We start from the raw sequence: 16867 nt of genomic DNA, 5'->3' as shown, positions 1-16867 counted from the left end.
GCGCCATAATTTACATAATGAAGCTCGGGCCTTGGCCTTGCCGCAGCCTTGCAGCCGCGCCGCGCCGTCACGCCACCGCTGAAACATAGGAAACTACAATTGGGAAATTTGAATATTTGCATCTAAATATGTTTATTTTGCGATTTCTTATCAGGAAAGTTATTAGTTCGGCCAGAGGGCCAGAGTATTAAGGCTGATGGCCAACCAAAGAGGCTGCCAGCCTTCTGGGCACCGTAACATAAATAATTAATTAGGTAAACAAACTATATACCTATGTAGATTTATTTATTTATCATTTATTATAGATATGTTTTATTTTGGTCCCGAAATAAATATTGTCTTTTACGTCTACATATACCTATATGTGCTAGACGTGATGCGCCTGTACCTGTAAGTACATAGACAATAAAAAACGTTTAAATTCAAGGCTGGGTATTACTATTCCAAAATCATATCTAGATACAACATTTGGGCAGGTATTAAACTTAGATTTTATTTGTTTTTGATGGCTTACCGCACCGAAAGATCGCTTCGCTGAAGTATGTTGGCTATAATCTGGGGGCACGGCAGTGCCCCCGCCAAGTCGAGCGCGAAGCAAACACTGCCGTACCATGGTCTAATAAAACATGGTCTTCTCTTCCCAGAGTGTCACTTGCCTACGTCACAATAACATTGCCACTTTATTTCAACATAACATGTTACATGGGTACATTATATCTATGGTTAAAAAGTTAATTTATTTCTTTATAATGTAATAATTTTCATTTATATGTATTTTATCTTAAATTTTACAATAACACGTCATTTTTAATTATTCGTTAGCAATATCTTCCGATTCACGAAAGAAATTTCAGACGTTCGGGTAATTCTGTTTACACTGCTGGCAACACAGGATAGCGCTGTCACATATGACAATCCGCCATTTTGTCCCTAACCGTCATCCTTGTCGAACGCGTGTTAATTGTTATTTCCTTCTCGCTCAGTGTCAGCAGTCGCAGTGTTTTCCAAACTTTTCACGTCGTAAGCTTCGTAATTAATGTTTTGTTACAAAAATGGTTGGCTGCTCTATTCGGAACTGTAAGAGTAGGAGTGAAAAGTGCAGTATAGATTTGTTTTATTTTACTATGTTTCTACATGAATAACTTAAAATTAATGCCGTTAAAATAATTTTCACCGTTGGTTAAAATTCACCCACATTTTAAAGTTTGAGAGTAAACAGCATAATGACGTAGGCAAGTGACAGTTAGGTCATTCGCGAATCTCGGAAGAGAGTACCAGGCGGAGTATATTATTATACCATGCTGCCGTACCATCCTTTACTCGAACCATTTCGCCGCATTTTCAGGCCCCTATTTGAGAACCTCTGGATAAGACCAGAACGCAGAAATTTTCGTCATCCAGTAAGCTATAATCACGTACTTAAAATCCAAAATTTCAAGTCTGTAGGTCATTTAGTTCCGAAGTTAAGCGAAAGCAAAGTTTCGCATTTATGACACTCATCCATTCACTCATGATCATCAGAATAGAATTAGTACTTCCCATAAACTCAGAGAGCTGAAATTTGGTACTAAGTTAGGGTTTAATGGCCACATAAAGGGTAAACCTAAAAATATTGCAATATCAGTCACGTTTTAAAGATCTAAGAACTGCATAAGTAAGTTTGTAATCCCATATAAATATATGATATTACAAAGTTACTGTTGCAGTTCCTACAAATAGTAGGTAAAGGTAAACTACGATGTACGATGTGAGTATGAATGAAGATATGTTAGTTATGATATGTGTATACATAGTATGGGTATGAGTACCCGAAAAGAAGGACTGCCTACAAAAAGAGATGAGATCCCATCAAAAACATTACAGGTAAAAAGGTGCAAGTCTTGCAACGCTTTTACTACAAAAATAATACCGAAAAAAAAAACATAATTGTCACAGATTGAGTAAGGTTTCAAAACAACAATTTTTAATTAACCTTACCCTCGTCACTTCAGCAGTCGGGCCTGTTTCAGCGTGCACTCTTCAGGAATAACGCGCGCGTGAAAAATTCACCGCCATTCGTTCGTTACGTTACCGTGCGTGGTAAGTATTCGAACTTAAATTATGCAGAATCTGATATTGATACTCGTATGTTGTTATGACTTGCTTATTTCGCTAGCACTAAAAAAATATAGATTCACTGAATAGTTGCGTCAAAATGAGATAAATTTGACATCGATTCGGGTTCGAATCGCCATCCCTGACATCCTGAGCGTTCAGCAGTGGTGCATGCGACTTCTGAATATATATTTACTTTGACTAACCTTGCGGTGTGTGTAATAAATGTAATTTTTTGTGTTTAGGTAGGTACCTACTTAAACATAAAATAAAATCACTTCCAATAGAAGCAATTAATTAGATAATTAGGTACAACTGATCCCATCGCTCTATAACTAATATTTTGGGAAGGTATAGGGCTAGATTTTAATTATTTTTTATAGATTTTTCCTGTAATTTACATAAATGTGTTAAGCTATTGAAATGAATTTATATATGTAGGTATACATACATCTGTTTAATTTAAATTGAATATATATAGGCAATCTATTGCTTACTAGCATCAGTAGCAGCATTATGTGGCTATCATTTAGCTGAATTGAATACGATATTAATATTTAAATATTACTTGTAATATGAATATCTGTTTCAAGTGTGACAACAGCTACCTATTTTATACAGAACAAATTAAGTAGGTAAGTATTGCTATGCATATTTTTTATCTTGACGTTATTATTATCTGCGATAATGTATATGTATGATGATAAGGAGTGAAGTTAATCATCCTTTTATGATTGCTTTAATCGCTAATCCCCAAATAACCTATGGATAGGTACATCATCTATAGTCATGTACACAAAAGAATCTGAATTGAAAATCAAAGCTTAAAACTCTTTTACTTACATGTAAAAAGGTTATTTTCAACTTCATTTGCCTTTTTTTGCAGATTGCCTTTTCAAAGGAAGCCCTTCAAATAGAAATAAAAGCATTGCTCTCCTTACTAACTTTATTTTTGGAACTAGGTCAATTGAGTTTTTCCTGTGATTAGGAAATATGATTGTGCCGTTAGATATTGAACCGGTTGGATATTTTATGTCATCGGAATAATTTCAGACCAAAGGCAAAGTGTTTATTTCAGGTCAGTCAGAGTTCCGGAGTCGTATCTCAAGGGTCTCGTGGAACTAATTATTAATAGTCGGAATTGCTGGAGCACCGAAAGCGCCCCGGGGCCCATTACAGCGAATGGCACGGACTCTCGCACGATCTTTCTTGTTCTTAACTTGGCCTGGATGAGTAACATGGACACTCTATACTAGTCAATATTGGTGATTTATTGTCTAACTTTTGTTGGCTGGCCTTGAGAGCTTTGTACGCATATCAACGGGATTACTATTGAATTTATCTAATGATTTTTTCAGTTGTTTTTATTTTCAGGGGGTAGACTTCGAAAAGTCGAATTTGACACATCATATAAATATAATTGATTGATTTGGAGTGAAAAGAATAAAAAATAGTAATACATGGAACAGTAAACAATTATTTATTATCCACCAAAATGGTTGATCGTGTTGTTAGAAATCTACTAAAATAAAACTTAAATTTTCTGGTTAGATAAGTTTGTTTCAGAGTCAAATGCAAAGATACTATTTTGCTCCTTGTCACACACATGTAGGTAGTTAACAAAATAACTCACTTATGAATTTACGTAGTGTAAATAGGTATTTAGCTTTGAGAATATATGTAAAATATCGAGCAATAGTCAATTTAACTTTACCGACTAACACATTGTTCCATTCCAAAGACGCACCAAAACCGCATTTAAAATTTGCAATGAAATTCCAGGCCCTTTGGCCATTGTACCCGAATGACTAAAGAACGCTTTTACAACCTATAACTACAGTTCTTTGTTAGTCATAAGTCATAACAGCAGGTTTTCTACATGATTCATCTACGCTAGTGGCTGCATTCCGCTGCTTTTCAACTGCTTACACCACATTCTCTTTGATATTTAATAAGTATTTAACAGTGTAGGTGGAAAAAACAGTGATAATTTCTAATTTCCTATTAGAGAATCTATAAGTACAAAAGAGAAGTCGATATTTTAGTAAAATAGATAGGTACATGGTATAACGAGATTGTGATATTTGAATTCTTCAAACACAACTTAGTCCTGCACCTATGTTTCTTTTTATAGGCCACCAAACGAAGGAATTACAGTGGAAATAATACATGTGTAAGCCAATTTTAGCATGGGTGTAGATAAAGATGTATTAAACGAGATACTAAAAGTACCGGGGGGTGGGGGTGAAGCTAACGGGTAGGGGGTTAAGGTCCCTTTTTATAGTTTTTCTTAAATAACTCTTAAACGGTGGCCCGTAGCAAAAAATGTTCTATCACATAAGTAATCTACTTACATAAAATTTTCTACAAAAAAGATTCAGTGCACTTTTTCGCTAGAATCAATATTTTAAAATGTATTAAAGTGGGAATGTGACGTATAATTTGTTCTAGGATCGTTTTTTTTAGTTTTCCGTAAATATTGATCCTAGCGAAAAAAAGTAGCATTTATTTTATAAGAAATCTCAAATAGATTATTTACGTAAAAGAAAATTTATTGCTGTGGGCTACCGTTTAAAAGTTATTTACGAAAAACTATAAAAAGCCCTAACGTTTAGTATTTGAGCAAGAATATAGGTGAGCGTTTTCCAAAAAAAGTGTACATATCATTCATGTCTTCAAAATATTGACTTCTTGGGCTCATTTTACTCAGAATCATTTGTACATTCACGCCTCATACATGAAAAAAAGTGTCCCAAAATGTTGTATGAAAAAATTTTTTTCCAGTGCGTCACGTTCATACAAATAAAAAACAATTTCATACAAGAATGTGACGATCAGGAAAGGAAATTTTTGGACACATTTTTTTATGTATGAGGCGTGAATGTACAAATGATTCTGAGTAAAATGAGCCCAAGAAGTCAATATTTTGAAGACATGAATGAAATGTACACTTTTTTTGGAAAACGCTCAGGTGCGTTATATTTAAATATCTGGGTGACCGAGCTTCGCTCGGAAAACATATAAAAACTCGAAAATGCGCGTTTTCCCAGAGATAAGACCTAGCTAGATCGATTTTTCGCCCCCGAAAACCCCCATGTAGCAAATTTCATCGAAATCGTTAGAGCCGTTTCCGAGATCCCCGAAATATATATATAATTAAACAAGAATTGCTCGTTTAAAGGTATTAGATAGATAGATAGATAGATAAACAGCAACTTCGCCGACTTTTCTGGATCTAGCTAGACGATTTCGTTATAGGTAATGACGAAATTACCTAGCACTTACGCCGCCGCTAAGACGTTCCTGTACCGACTTGTTCGACATCCGCATCCGCATAAGCTCCGCATCGATTTTATGCGGATGCGGATGTTGAAAATAATGCGGAAGTTCCGCGGTTGCGGATGCGGATGCGGATGTTCGCAACATCCCTGCTATAGACATTGTGCGTATGAAGCGATAGACTAGAAAATTAATAAAAATAAAGAAGATCTCCGCGTAATTAAACGAACCTAGTCCTGCCCTAGTAGCACGGTCGCAGTTTTATCATTTATCACCATGCCTGTCACGTTCTAACAAGTATGTAAGTGCGAAAGTGACGGGCTTAGTGATAGTGGATAAAAATGGAACCGTGCTGAGCCCGCTGAAACAAAGTTGATGGGTTAAAAATATGATAAAACATTTTTAATCGCGAGTTCGAAGCGCCTTTCAATATTGCACCGCAAAGCGGTATACTCAAGTAAAAGGCACTTTAGAAATATCGTCGCTATACTTACTCAACCTCATATCTGCAACAATCATTTGATGGAAATGTCGCTTTTCTTTCATTCGGAATACGGGTGTTTTTGTCATCAAATGAGTGTTGCAGATACGAGGTTGAGTAAGTATAGCGGCGATATTGTGTTTATAATATAGGCATTTATAAAAAAAAACTAAATATGGTTGATAAAAAAAGCCAATCAACAGATGAGTAACCCGTATTAACTAGGCCATTAAAATTGTCATTTATTACAGTTGTATGTACAAAATAGAGTTTAATAACTAAGAAAGCCTATTGAAATGGTTTAAGATAGGTGAATATTATAAAACGTCTGCCTGTATGTTTGCGATAAACTCAAAACTACTGAACGGATTTTCATGCGGTTTTCACCTAGGTACGAGTACCTATCAATATAATAATAAGAGATAGAGTGATTCCTGAGGAAGGTTTAGTTGTTGTTAAGGATTTGTGTAACCCGTGCGAAGCCGGGGCGGGTCCGTAGTTTATAACATTATAAACTACGGACCCGCCCCAGAGTAATAAATAGTCTATGGTATTGTGAAATATATGTAACACATGGAAAGAGGAGGTTTAATCACTTATTTCTGCACACGGAGGTGGCGAATTGCTCAAAGTTTCGCAGATTTTTTTCATCAAATCGTTCTCGGTGTCAAACAGCTCTCCGTTTATCAGTACCCAAGGCACGTATTGTTTGTTTATCAGCCTGTCTGTTTCTTGTCCGTAGTACTCAAGAAGATCTTCACCTCGTTTACTTTGGGCGCATGCGATGATCGGCTTTGAATCGATTCCCATTGTCTGTCCACACTGAAACCGAATATATTGACATTATTGCAACGCGATTCTATGCAGTTTTTGTCTGTCATAGGTACTTAAGAAGGTTAGGAAAATAGCAAAACCATTTCGATTTTGATTAAATTTGAAAAAAGCAGAGCAAAATTAGATGGAAGCGTTCGTTAAAAGTCAATGGATGTTACTTTTTAGTGAGTAAAAAAACGCCTGTTCGGCCTACTGTCAACGATTTGTTTAATGATCTCTTTTTTTTATTGATCTCTGAAACGATTTATCTTTGATGATTTAGATTCATTGTATCTGATATTGCTACTCTGGAAAACTACTTAGTGTAAGGCTTGAGTGGACGCTCGAGTTGGGCGTGCATGTTAAATAAATGCAAGCGTACTTATAGGAGCGGCCTTAGTACACGCTGCCCAAATCACTTGTGAGCCCGACGCCACGCTGCACGCCCCGCCGAACGCTCCGCTTCGAGCGTCCACTCAAGCCTTACACTTACGCTATCGATTTCAAATTCGAAAAACAAAGCCTGTTGTTACATAAATAATAAACTGTAAAGTTGCATGCATTGCAACAACCCTCGGTGCGCGGGTTGCAGTCGCACTTTACGGGTTTATAAAAAGTGATGAGTAGGGTAAGGTGCGAAATTGCATGGAGAAATGATGAATAATCATTGAAAAAGTCACCATCTACTTGATTTAATTTTGGTAGTTTGCTTACATTAGTAGCGTCCATATCAGTGGATCCTCTGCCACCCCATGTCCCGTTCATCATACAGGAGTTATAGTACTCCGATTTACTGATGTCCTTCAGTATGTCGATGGCGCATGCGTGTAGCTTGTTGCCGTAACACTCGGCTGGCCCGTGCTGGCAGGTTATTACGGTCTTACCATTTTCTTCTGTTCTCTGAAATTTTAGTTCCCAATTCAATTTTTTAAATGTAATTTTTTTTAAACATCAACAGAACCAAGTGACATGGGCGTTCACTAGCCTAGTGTGGTCCCAGCTCTGTAGCGCAACGCGAAAATACTTAAGTTACTAGGTACTTTGGTGTAGTTCGTGGTTTAGGTGGTCTGCTTCGTTAGAAGGGCATCGATGTGTTAATATCTCATAAATAATATTAAAAATAATAAAATAATTTTATTTAGAACGCTATCAAACTGACACACAGGTGTATTCTGATTTTAATAATAGATTAGGTATGTATTAGATTAATTAATTAAGATCTAATTCATAACCGGTTATTAAAATCAGAATACGCCTGACAAAATAGGTAGGTATATTGACACGTTATTCTGTATTTATTTAAAATTATAATGCGATTTATTCGTATATAGGTAAATAAAATCGCAATTAGATAAGTTGATTAGTAAATGATGAGTTTATCACTAACCTTAGCATTTCCATATGGATATAATTTGAGATTTATGTAAGATCCGATTTTATTGTATACGTCGTCTAGAGGGCCTAGATGAAAGGATATGCAGTCAGGGCATAAGCATTCATAATACACCTGCAGTTCAACTTTTTCTCCATTTATTATCTGAAAACAATACAGTACAAATGTTTAATATTATTTACGTCACCCTAGGCCCGTAAGTGGGATTTTCTCCCCGCTACGTGAGGAGAAAATCTCACTTCCTGGCCAAGGCAAGACGTAAAACTTTAGACAAACCACGGGCGGTAATTCATAAAACCCCAGATCGCATATTTATGGCCCTCACCTTCGGTTCGGGCCACAAACACCTGCGATCTGTAGCATTCACGAATTCACCTCCCTAGGTATGTAATGTACTATTATTATTATTATTGCTGACCAATATCAAAAGAAACATGACATACAAATTAAGCACATGAATTAAACTATACACATAATTATAATGTAATTTGGCTTAGGCAATCTTTAGGTACCTATTTAGTACCTACCTTATAACGTTTTTAATTTTTAATTTAGGTAAGTTGTTAAAACACCAATAATTTTATGGGATAAGTGGGCTTACCTGATAGTGATAATATTGTTCAAGAGCTTTCAGATCCGGATAGTTTGAGTAGATTTCTAAAAGTAAAAAAAAAAACTAAATATTAAACCTTTTATTTCTTAGTACCTATTTTGTAAAAAATAAGTATTAAGGCCATTAAGGGCCAGTTGCATCAACCTAACTTGACGGACTGATCAATAGATGTCAATAGTGAACTACAAAACTTTTCAAACAACATTTATCAATCGTTTTTTTGGTGAGAGGCAGGTTGGTGGAAGTATTATAGGTGAACCAGGATCTATTGAGGGTGCGCCATGTTGCGGAATTTCACTGGAACTAATTTTTTTTTTCATACTACACTGAATTGTCTGAACCACCTATACGCTGACGATCTGCAACTTTATGCCCAAGCAAGCCCAGGTACCCTAGATAAAGCGATCCAGGAAATAAATGATGACCTAGAAAGCATATCTGCATGGTCTCGCAATTTTGGGATTTCTGTCAACCCCAACAAGTGTCAGGCCATTATACTGGGTAGCCCACGTCTGCTGTCCTTACTTGACATCACGCGCTTAGATCCGATTAAATTCGAAAATAATGTAGTTCCGTTTCAGTCTGACGTGAAAAACCTTGGTCTTATTGTTGACAGTGGTTTGACTTGGACCTCCCAGGTGTCTGACGTTTGTCGCAAAGTTACCAACATGCTGAGATCTCTTTATAGGTTCAAGCACTTTCTCCCCGTCAGCACTAAAACACTTATTATTCAGGCATTGGTGTTGCCCGTGATTGATTATGCGGATGTGTGTTACTCTAATATTAGCCAGGAGTTACTCAACAAACTAGACAGGCTACTGAATAGTTGTATTAGGTTTATATATGGGCTTCGTAAATACGATCACGTATCGGCCTTCCGCCGCAAACTGAACTGGCTTCCCATTCGTGAACGTAGGTCACTAAGAATTCTTTGCACCCTCTATTCTATATTATTTGATCCAGCCGCCCCCGACTACCTTAAATCTAAATTTAATTTTGTAGCACCGCGTCCCGGTTGCGAGTTACGTACATCTCGAAGTCTTAAACTGACTATTCCCCATCACCGCACTGGCTTTATTTCCAACTCTTTCGTCCTTCAGGCTATTCGTCTATGGAATGATCTCCCTCTTCCCTTAAGGCAAGCACAGAGCAAATTTTCTTTTAAAATCAAATTACGTAAACACCTCACTAACTCGCTTAAAAATAAATGATCCGCATGTTACTTGTATACTTGGGTACATAATATAATATAGTATAATATAATATATTTATTTATATATGTATTTATGCATGTTTGTAGGTATATGTGTAATATTAGAATTTAGAATATATAGAATATATATATATATAATGTGTGTAAGTGTATAATTAGAATATTGTTTAGAATACTTAACTTGATTTGTGTTTCATATCATATTTCTTCTCTTTGTCTACAATCCTGCACTAAGTATAAGTTTTCTGTTTGACCCATTGGTTGACTGGTAGAGAATGCCTTAAGGCATTAAATCAGCCATTTGTACAAATTTTATCGTGCAATAAAGTTTAAATAAATAAATAAATAAATAAATTGTCACCCTATACATGAGAATAACAGCGCCCTCTTGACAATTATCATATATTACTGGTCAGGCTATAACTTAATGTACCTATCACTATCAGGTAAAATTGTAGGTAGGCAAGTACGGCTCGACTCGACATATCCCCCTCAAAGAAGCGTTCAATATCGATTGATTCCATGTCCATACATGAAATTATAGTAAAAACATTAAGTATTATCGAATAGAAAACACTAAAATATTATAATAATGTTTGGTCATAATTCGTAATCAATATGTGTGTGACCAGGTATGCGAGTTTTTATATTGCAAATTTAAATAGGCACACGTGCGTAGTTAAATCAAGCTTGTAAAAATACCAAAGCTGTAAATTCATAATACATACCGACACTATCTACGGTGCTAATAGCCAACAAACATAACAAGCACTTGGAATATGATAACATTATGAATGCAGAGTACCGTCTGACCGTTGACTTGCGCGCAAGTGACAAACAAATGATAATGCTTGCACTTTTAAGTTAGTAGGGTAGACCGGGGCTATGGTAGCACTTTATAGAAAAAAAAAGCGGCCAAGTGCGAGTCGGACTCGCCCATGAAGGGTTCCGTATTCAGGGGATTTATGACGTATTAAAAAAAAACTACTTACTAGATCTCGTTCAAACCAATTTTCGGTGGAAGTTTGCATGGTAATGTACATCATATATTTTTTTAGTTTTATCATTCCTTATTTTAGAAGTTCCAGGGGGGGGGACACATTTTACCACTTTGGAAGTGCGCGCAAACTATTCAGTTTAGAAAAAAATGATATTAGAAACCTCAATATCATTTTTGAAGACCTATCCATAGATACCCCACACGGGTTTGATGAAAAAAAAATTTTTGAGTTTCACTTCACAGTATGGGGAACCCCCAAAATTTATTGTTTTTTTTTTCTATTTTTGTGTGAAAATCTTAATGCGGTTCACAGAATACATCTACTTACCAAGTTTCGACAGTATAGTTCTTATAGTTTCGGAAAAAAGTGGCTGTGACATACGGACGGACAGACAGACGGACAGACGGACGGACAGACAGACAGACATGACGAATCTATAAGGGTTCCGTTTTTTGCCATTTGGCTACGGAACCCTAAAAATCACATATACAGTGTGTAAATCCAATACGGGCGAATATTTAAACGGTGGTTAGCATAGGACCTAAAAAGTATATTGAGATAGATTTTACTTAGAAATGCATTGAAAATTATAATCATACAAAATAATTCGGCCCGCAATGTAATACACCACACACGTTACGGGATACGAGCTTTTTAAAGTAACTGTCAACGCTTGTTGGCAGTTACTATGAAAAGCTCGTATCTCGTAATGTCATTATCATCTTGTTTCTTAATCTTTACAGTACATTGCTGCTCGGTACATGTGGAAAAAATTAATCACGGGGTCATAATTAAGTGTAACTTAAAAAAACATCTTAATTAATGATAAGACGGGTAAATTCTATATCTGGTTTAATTTATTGCCCGTATTTGACTTACACACTGTATACTAGTTAAGCTATACAAAATCGTGTCGTCTAATGACATTGCAAGGCTTGCAAAATATATATAGTTACTTGGGCGTTTCCTAAAATAAATACATATTGAAACCTTGATTCTCGCAGATCCTGGTGATTTTGGGTTCTTTCAACTCATAATCACTAGCATATTCATATTCAATCCAGGTGATAAAAAAATGTCCCATAAATGTGTATGAAAATTGTACATTCCAATACGTCACGTACTTACATACAAGTGAAAAAAATTATCATACTAAATCGTGACGTAATGGTATGGAGTATGGACATTTTGTTATGGTCATGTCATGGAGAATGCTGTCTATTCTGAGTAGATAAGGCCAAGGATGTCGAGATTTGAAAGAATCAGGTTTTCGATATTTTTTTTAGAAAACGCCCAGTACACAAGAGCGTTTTCCAAAAAAAGTGTACATGTCATTCATGTCTTCAAAATATTGACTTCTTGGGCTCATTTTACTCAGAATCTTTTGTAAATTCACGCCTCAAACATGAAAAAATGTATCCCAAAATTTTGTATGAAAAAATTTTTTTCCAGTGCGTCACGTTCATACAAATAAAAAAAAATTTCATACAAGCATGTGACGAGCAGAAAGGGAAATTTTTGGACACATTTTTTATGTATGAGGCGTGAATGTACAAATTATTCTGAGTAAAATGAGCCCAAGAAGTCAATATTTTGAAGACATGAATGAAATGTACACTTTTTTGGAAAACGCTCACAATACACATGCTTTTTTTATTGAAAATTTAAGTAAATGTAGATATACGTGAACCTAGCTTGTAAAAATACCAAAGCTGTAAATTCTAATACATACCAACACTATAATATATACGGTGCTATCTAGCTTGCGGAGCACCGTCTGACCGTTGACATGTACGCAAGTGACACAATTAGGTACTAATGATAAGCTCGCACTTTTGGTCGGGTAGACCGGGACAACTGTACCACTTTTAAAATAAAGATCATATATCATAATCTAATACAACTAAGCTAACATTAGGAAATGTTACCTTTTGGCATCACCAAGCAAAGGACTTTAAGTGTAAGACCTGAGTGGACGCTCGAGTTGGGCGTGCAGCGGGGCGGGGCGTGCGGCGTGCATGTTAAACAAATGCAAGCGTATAGGAGCGGCCTTAGTGCACGCTGCTCAAATCACTTGTGAGCCCGACGGCGACGCCACGCTGCACGCCCCGCCGAACGCTCCGCTTCGAGCGTCCACTCAGGCCTTACACTAACACATTCACTGCCAGCGACCCACTAGGCGGGTTCTCTGTTCCTAGGCGTTTTTCGCTACATATGGGTTGCCTCGTGTTATCGGCTGCTCGTAGCGAGTAGCACGCTCACAGGCACTGAATGTGTTCAATGGACATCCTCTCGTTGGGTGCGTGAAAGGCCATCTAGTGGTAAATAGTTACGTATGGTAGTTAACCGTTAATAAGATTAGACGACTAGTATAGATATTTAACGGAAAAAAATTAACAAACTGTACTAATAAAGACTAGGTGTAATTGATAAAAAAATTTGCATGTAGCATGTAGATTTTTTGTACATAATATTTTTTAAGTATGATATTTTGTCAAAAAATGGTGTGCTGTCGTTTCGGAGGCCAAGATCCTCTTTGGGTCGCTGAGCCGTAATTGTTAGTTAGTTAGTTAGTTATTTTTTCAATGGATCTTTAATGTTAAAGGAATAGAAATAGATGTCACACTCGTATTTATATCAAATAAAATATCTCTCTCTCTCGTAATTATCTCATCTATAGGTAAAGAACTATTTTGTGTATTTTTTTTTTCAAAATTTTAGACTCAGTAGTTTTGGAGGTAAGGGGGGGGATGGTCATTTTTTGCCTATTTTCTTGAATAACTGGTAAACTATTTATCCTAAAATTATAAAAAGAAAATTATTTGAGACTCTTACAATGAGCTCTTTCATTTGATATGAAAACGATATAGTTTTTTTTTTAATTTACTCATTTACCCAAAAATGGCCTCCATATTTAAAATTCATTTATTTACGTTACACGTCCATCTTTGGGTCTGAAACTTACATATGTGTACCAAATTTCAACATAATTGGTCTAGTAGTTTCGGAGAAAATAGGCTGTGATAGACGGACGGACAGACAGACAGAAACACGAGTGATCCTATAAGGGTTCCGTTTTTTCCTTTTGAGGTACGGAACCCTAAAAGTGACTAAGGCGAAGGCGATCTTAACATACTACCTATTAATATTTAAATTTAGAAACGAATGAAAATATTGTTCAACACGATAAGGTTTTTATTTGAAATGGACACATAATATAAACAATTTTCAATAGGTAACTTAAAAATATCATTTGCACTCTGGTGGCGGCTTAGATAAAGTTTGGCAGATTGTCTTCATTAGATTGTCCGAGTCAAACTTCTTTCCGTTCAGCAATATAAGCGGCATGGCCTTATACCTTGGGTTTGTTACCTTGTCGGTTTCTATACCGTAATATTCCAGTAGAGCATCGGCTCTTGCACTATTAGCACACTCAATGATAGGCTTCGAGTTTATTTTCATTATGTTTCCGCACTGAAAAGTAGGCTAAATTGTAGGTATTTGTATTGAAAATAAAAGCGGGTAAGGTCAAGTGAGGTAAATGCAACTATGGGATTATTGCGTCTCTCCGTTCTTTCTCGAATACGATTGGTCGAAACGCCCTCTACTATGCAACGTTTCATTTCCAAGTAGCTCAGGCAAAGAAGGGAGAGACGCAATAACCCCATAGTTGCATTTACCTCACTTGACCTTAACAGGATAAGGACGTCCGGCGTTATTCATAAACGTGTGCTAAGTTCAGCTTGATCATCGTTTGTCCCTCTCTATGGCATAACAACAAATAGGGACAAACGACGATCATCAACTGATTAAGTTAGCATCCGTTTATGAATGTCACCATAAGAAAACTCGGGAAGTACCTGAAACTGAATATATTTTGGCTAGCTGTTTAATCGGCAGGCAGGTATATAGTTTGCGCACAGGTACAACCATAATACATCAAACACTCAAAGGTTTTGCTCTACGCAGATGACACGAAAATTTATAAAGTCATAAATACGATTGAAGATTATTATTTGCTGCAGGATGATTTAATAAGTTTTGAGACATTCTGTAAAGATAATGACTTATTTTTAAATATAAATAAATGTTCTGTAATAAACTTTACACGGAAAAAATATAATGCACAATATAACTTCACATTATGTAATAATTACCTGCGTAGAGTAACACTAATCCGTGATCTTGGAGTTCTAATGGATTCTAAACTGTCGTTCATACCTCATTTAGATTCTGTCATAAAAAAGGCGTACAAACAACTAGGCTTCATTCTAAGAGTTGGTAAACCGTTTAAAAATAGTACCACCTACAAAATCCTTTTTAACAGCTTTGTTCGCAGCCATCTCGAGTTTGCTAGCACAGTTTGGAAACCTTATCATAATATCCATATTGAACGAGTGGAACGGATACAAAGAAAGTTCCTTAAAACTCTCGATTTTAGAACTGGTCACACACATGTTAGCTATAGCGAATCACTGATCCACCATAAACTTCAAACACTCAGTAACCGTCGAGATATCGCAGATTCCGTCTTACTCTATAAAATTATGCGCAATATGTTAGATGTCCCCTCACTACTACACCAAATACAGCTCAGGGTTCCTCGTAGACGTCAGCGCCACTGTCAGAAGAAAAGGTTATTCTCGATTCCCAACAGTAGAACGTGTTATGCACAAAATATATTCATAAGACGTGCCTGCAAACTATTTAACGAAAATGACAAGCTCTCTAACATAGATATATTTACTTGTTCCACGAATACTTTAAAACGTGCTTTTCTTTAGGTAATATCTTTTCCTTTCTTTACGCTCTCAAATGTTTAGTTTTGGGTAACATTTAAAATTGTAACAGACTGTTGATTTTATGTAACAAATGAAACTCTAGGTCTAAACTTAAGCAATATTGTATATATAAGTACTGTTTGTAAACGACTGTATGTTTCTAAAATATAATAAATAAAATAAAAAATAAACCGCAATAAAACATAGAGTTTCTTTTCTAGATCCAAGCTCAAGCTCTAAAGAATTTTCCCTGTATGTCACAACGCAAACTCAATAAAACTCATCTTAACCCACAGTATGTCTTAACCCTTTGTTGGGTTACCTACCCTACAAAGGGTTACCCTACAATTACAAATTGGAAGGCAAAAATGGCCATCCAATAACTTCATCTTTTATAAACTTAAATAGATGTCATACACTTAAAAAAAAGTTACCAAGTCTACCGGTGGTGGAGGCCGCAATCGAACCGGTGTCTGAGGCTTACATGGCCATCTTATTTTTAAATGCTGAATTATTATTACTATAAAGTGGCAATGAGGATTGAATTGTGGATTTTTTTAAATCTGGTCCGTATAAAGGTTTATCAAACATAAAAAAATGTTAAAAAAACCTATTTCTTTTTGAGTTTGATTTTGAACCCGTAGGTACTTACATTGATAGCGTCTTTATCAGTTGACCCCTTGCCTCCCCAAGTACCATTCATCATGCAAGAGTTGTAGAATTCTGACTGGGAGATGTTCTTCAGTATGTCGATAGCGCATGCGTGCAGCTTGAGTCCGTGACACTCCTCTGGGCCAAACGCGCAATCAAAATAAAGCTTTCCATGATCTACGAATCTCTGTTAAAAAAAAATAAGCAACCGCCCTTACGTTTAGTCAGAGACCAGAAAATATACGAAACACCACCTCGACATCGATACAATACATACCACATTCCACAACATAATTAATTAATATTAATAATATTAATTGGATTCTGGTTTAAATTATTTCACTCTATACTACCCTACTGGTAGGAACTTAATCTGCTGTGCATCACTATGTGGACTACGGGCATGAACCTAGTATTTTAACTGGACCAGGCAAGAGGGGCGGGGGGAAATGACCGAACGGGATAGTCTTATGTATCTTTCAGTAAGAGTAGCAGCGAAAGCGCAATTATTGTTTGCCCTAACATTTTTTTTTATTCCCCACCATAAA

At 36.2% G+C, this 16867-nt stretch overlaps 2 protein-coding genes across 2 annotated transcripts; both read right to left on the bottom strand.

Moving 5' to 3' along the window:
• Nucleotides 1-6427: 6427 nt before the first annotated feature.
• On the bottom strand, nt 6428-10761 carry LOC134647630 (gamma-interferon-inducible lysosomal thiol reductase-like). Its single transcript, XM_063501987.1, has 5 exons — nt 10615-10761; nt 8662-8717; nt 8055-8204; nt 7382-7567; nt 6428-6676 (listed from the first exon to the last, which is right to left on the bottom strand). The coding sequence occupies exons 1-5, from the start codon at nt 10673-10675 to the stop codon at nt 6443-6445; spliced, it is 687 nt and encodes a 228-aa protein (XP_063358057.1). The 5' UTR covers nt 10676-10761; the 3' UTR covers nt 6428-6442.
• A 3298-nt stretch (nt 10762-14059) lies between these two features.
• On the bottom strand, nt 14060-16611 carry LOC134647522 (GILT-like protein 1). Its single transcript, XM_063501873.1, has 3 exons — nt 16597-16611; nt 16321-16506; nt 14060-14361 (listed from the first exon to the last, which is right to left on the bottom strand). Exons 1-3 carry the CDS (start codon nt 16609-16611, stop codon nt 14137-14139), a joined length of 426 nt encoding a protein of 141 aa, XP_063357943.1. The 3' UTR covers nt 14060-14136.
• Between the last annotated feature and the right edge of the window lie 256 nt (nt 16612-16867).

The sequence above is a fragment of the Cydia amplana genome, chromosome 4 (assembly GCF_948474715.1).
Source record: "Cydia amplana chromosome 4, ilCydAmpl1.1, whole genome shotgun sequence".
Lineage (NCBI taxonomy): Eukaryota > Metazoa > Arthropoda > Insecta > Lepidoptera > Tortricidae > Cydia > Cydia amplana.
The sequence above is the reverse complement of the archived record's forward strand: the minus strand, read 5'-3'. Positions and strand labels throughout refer to the sequence as shown.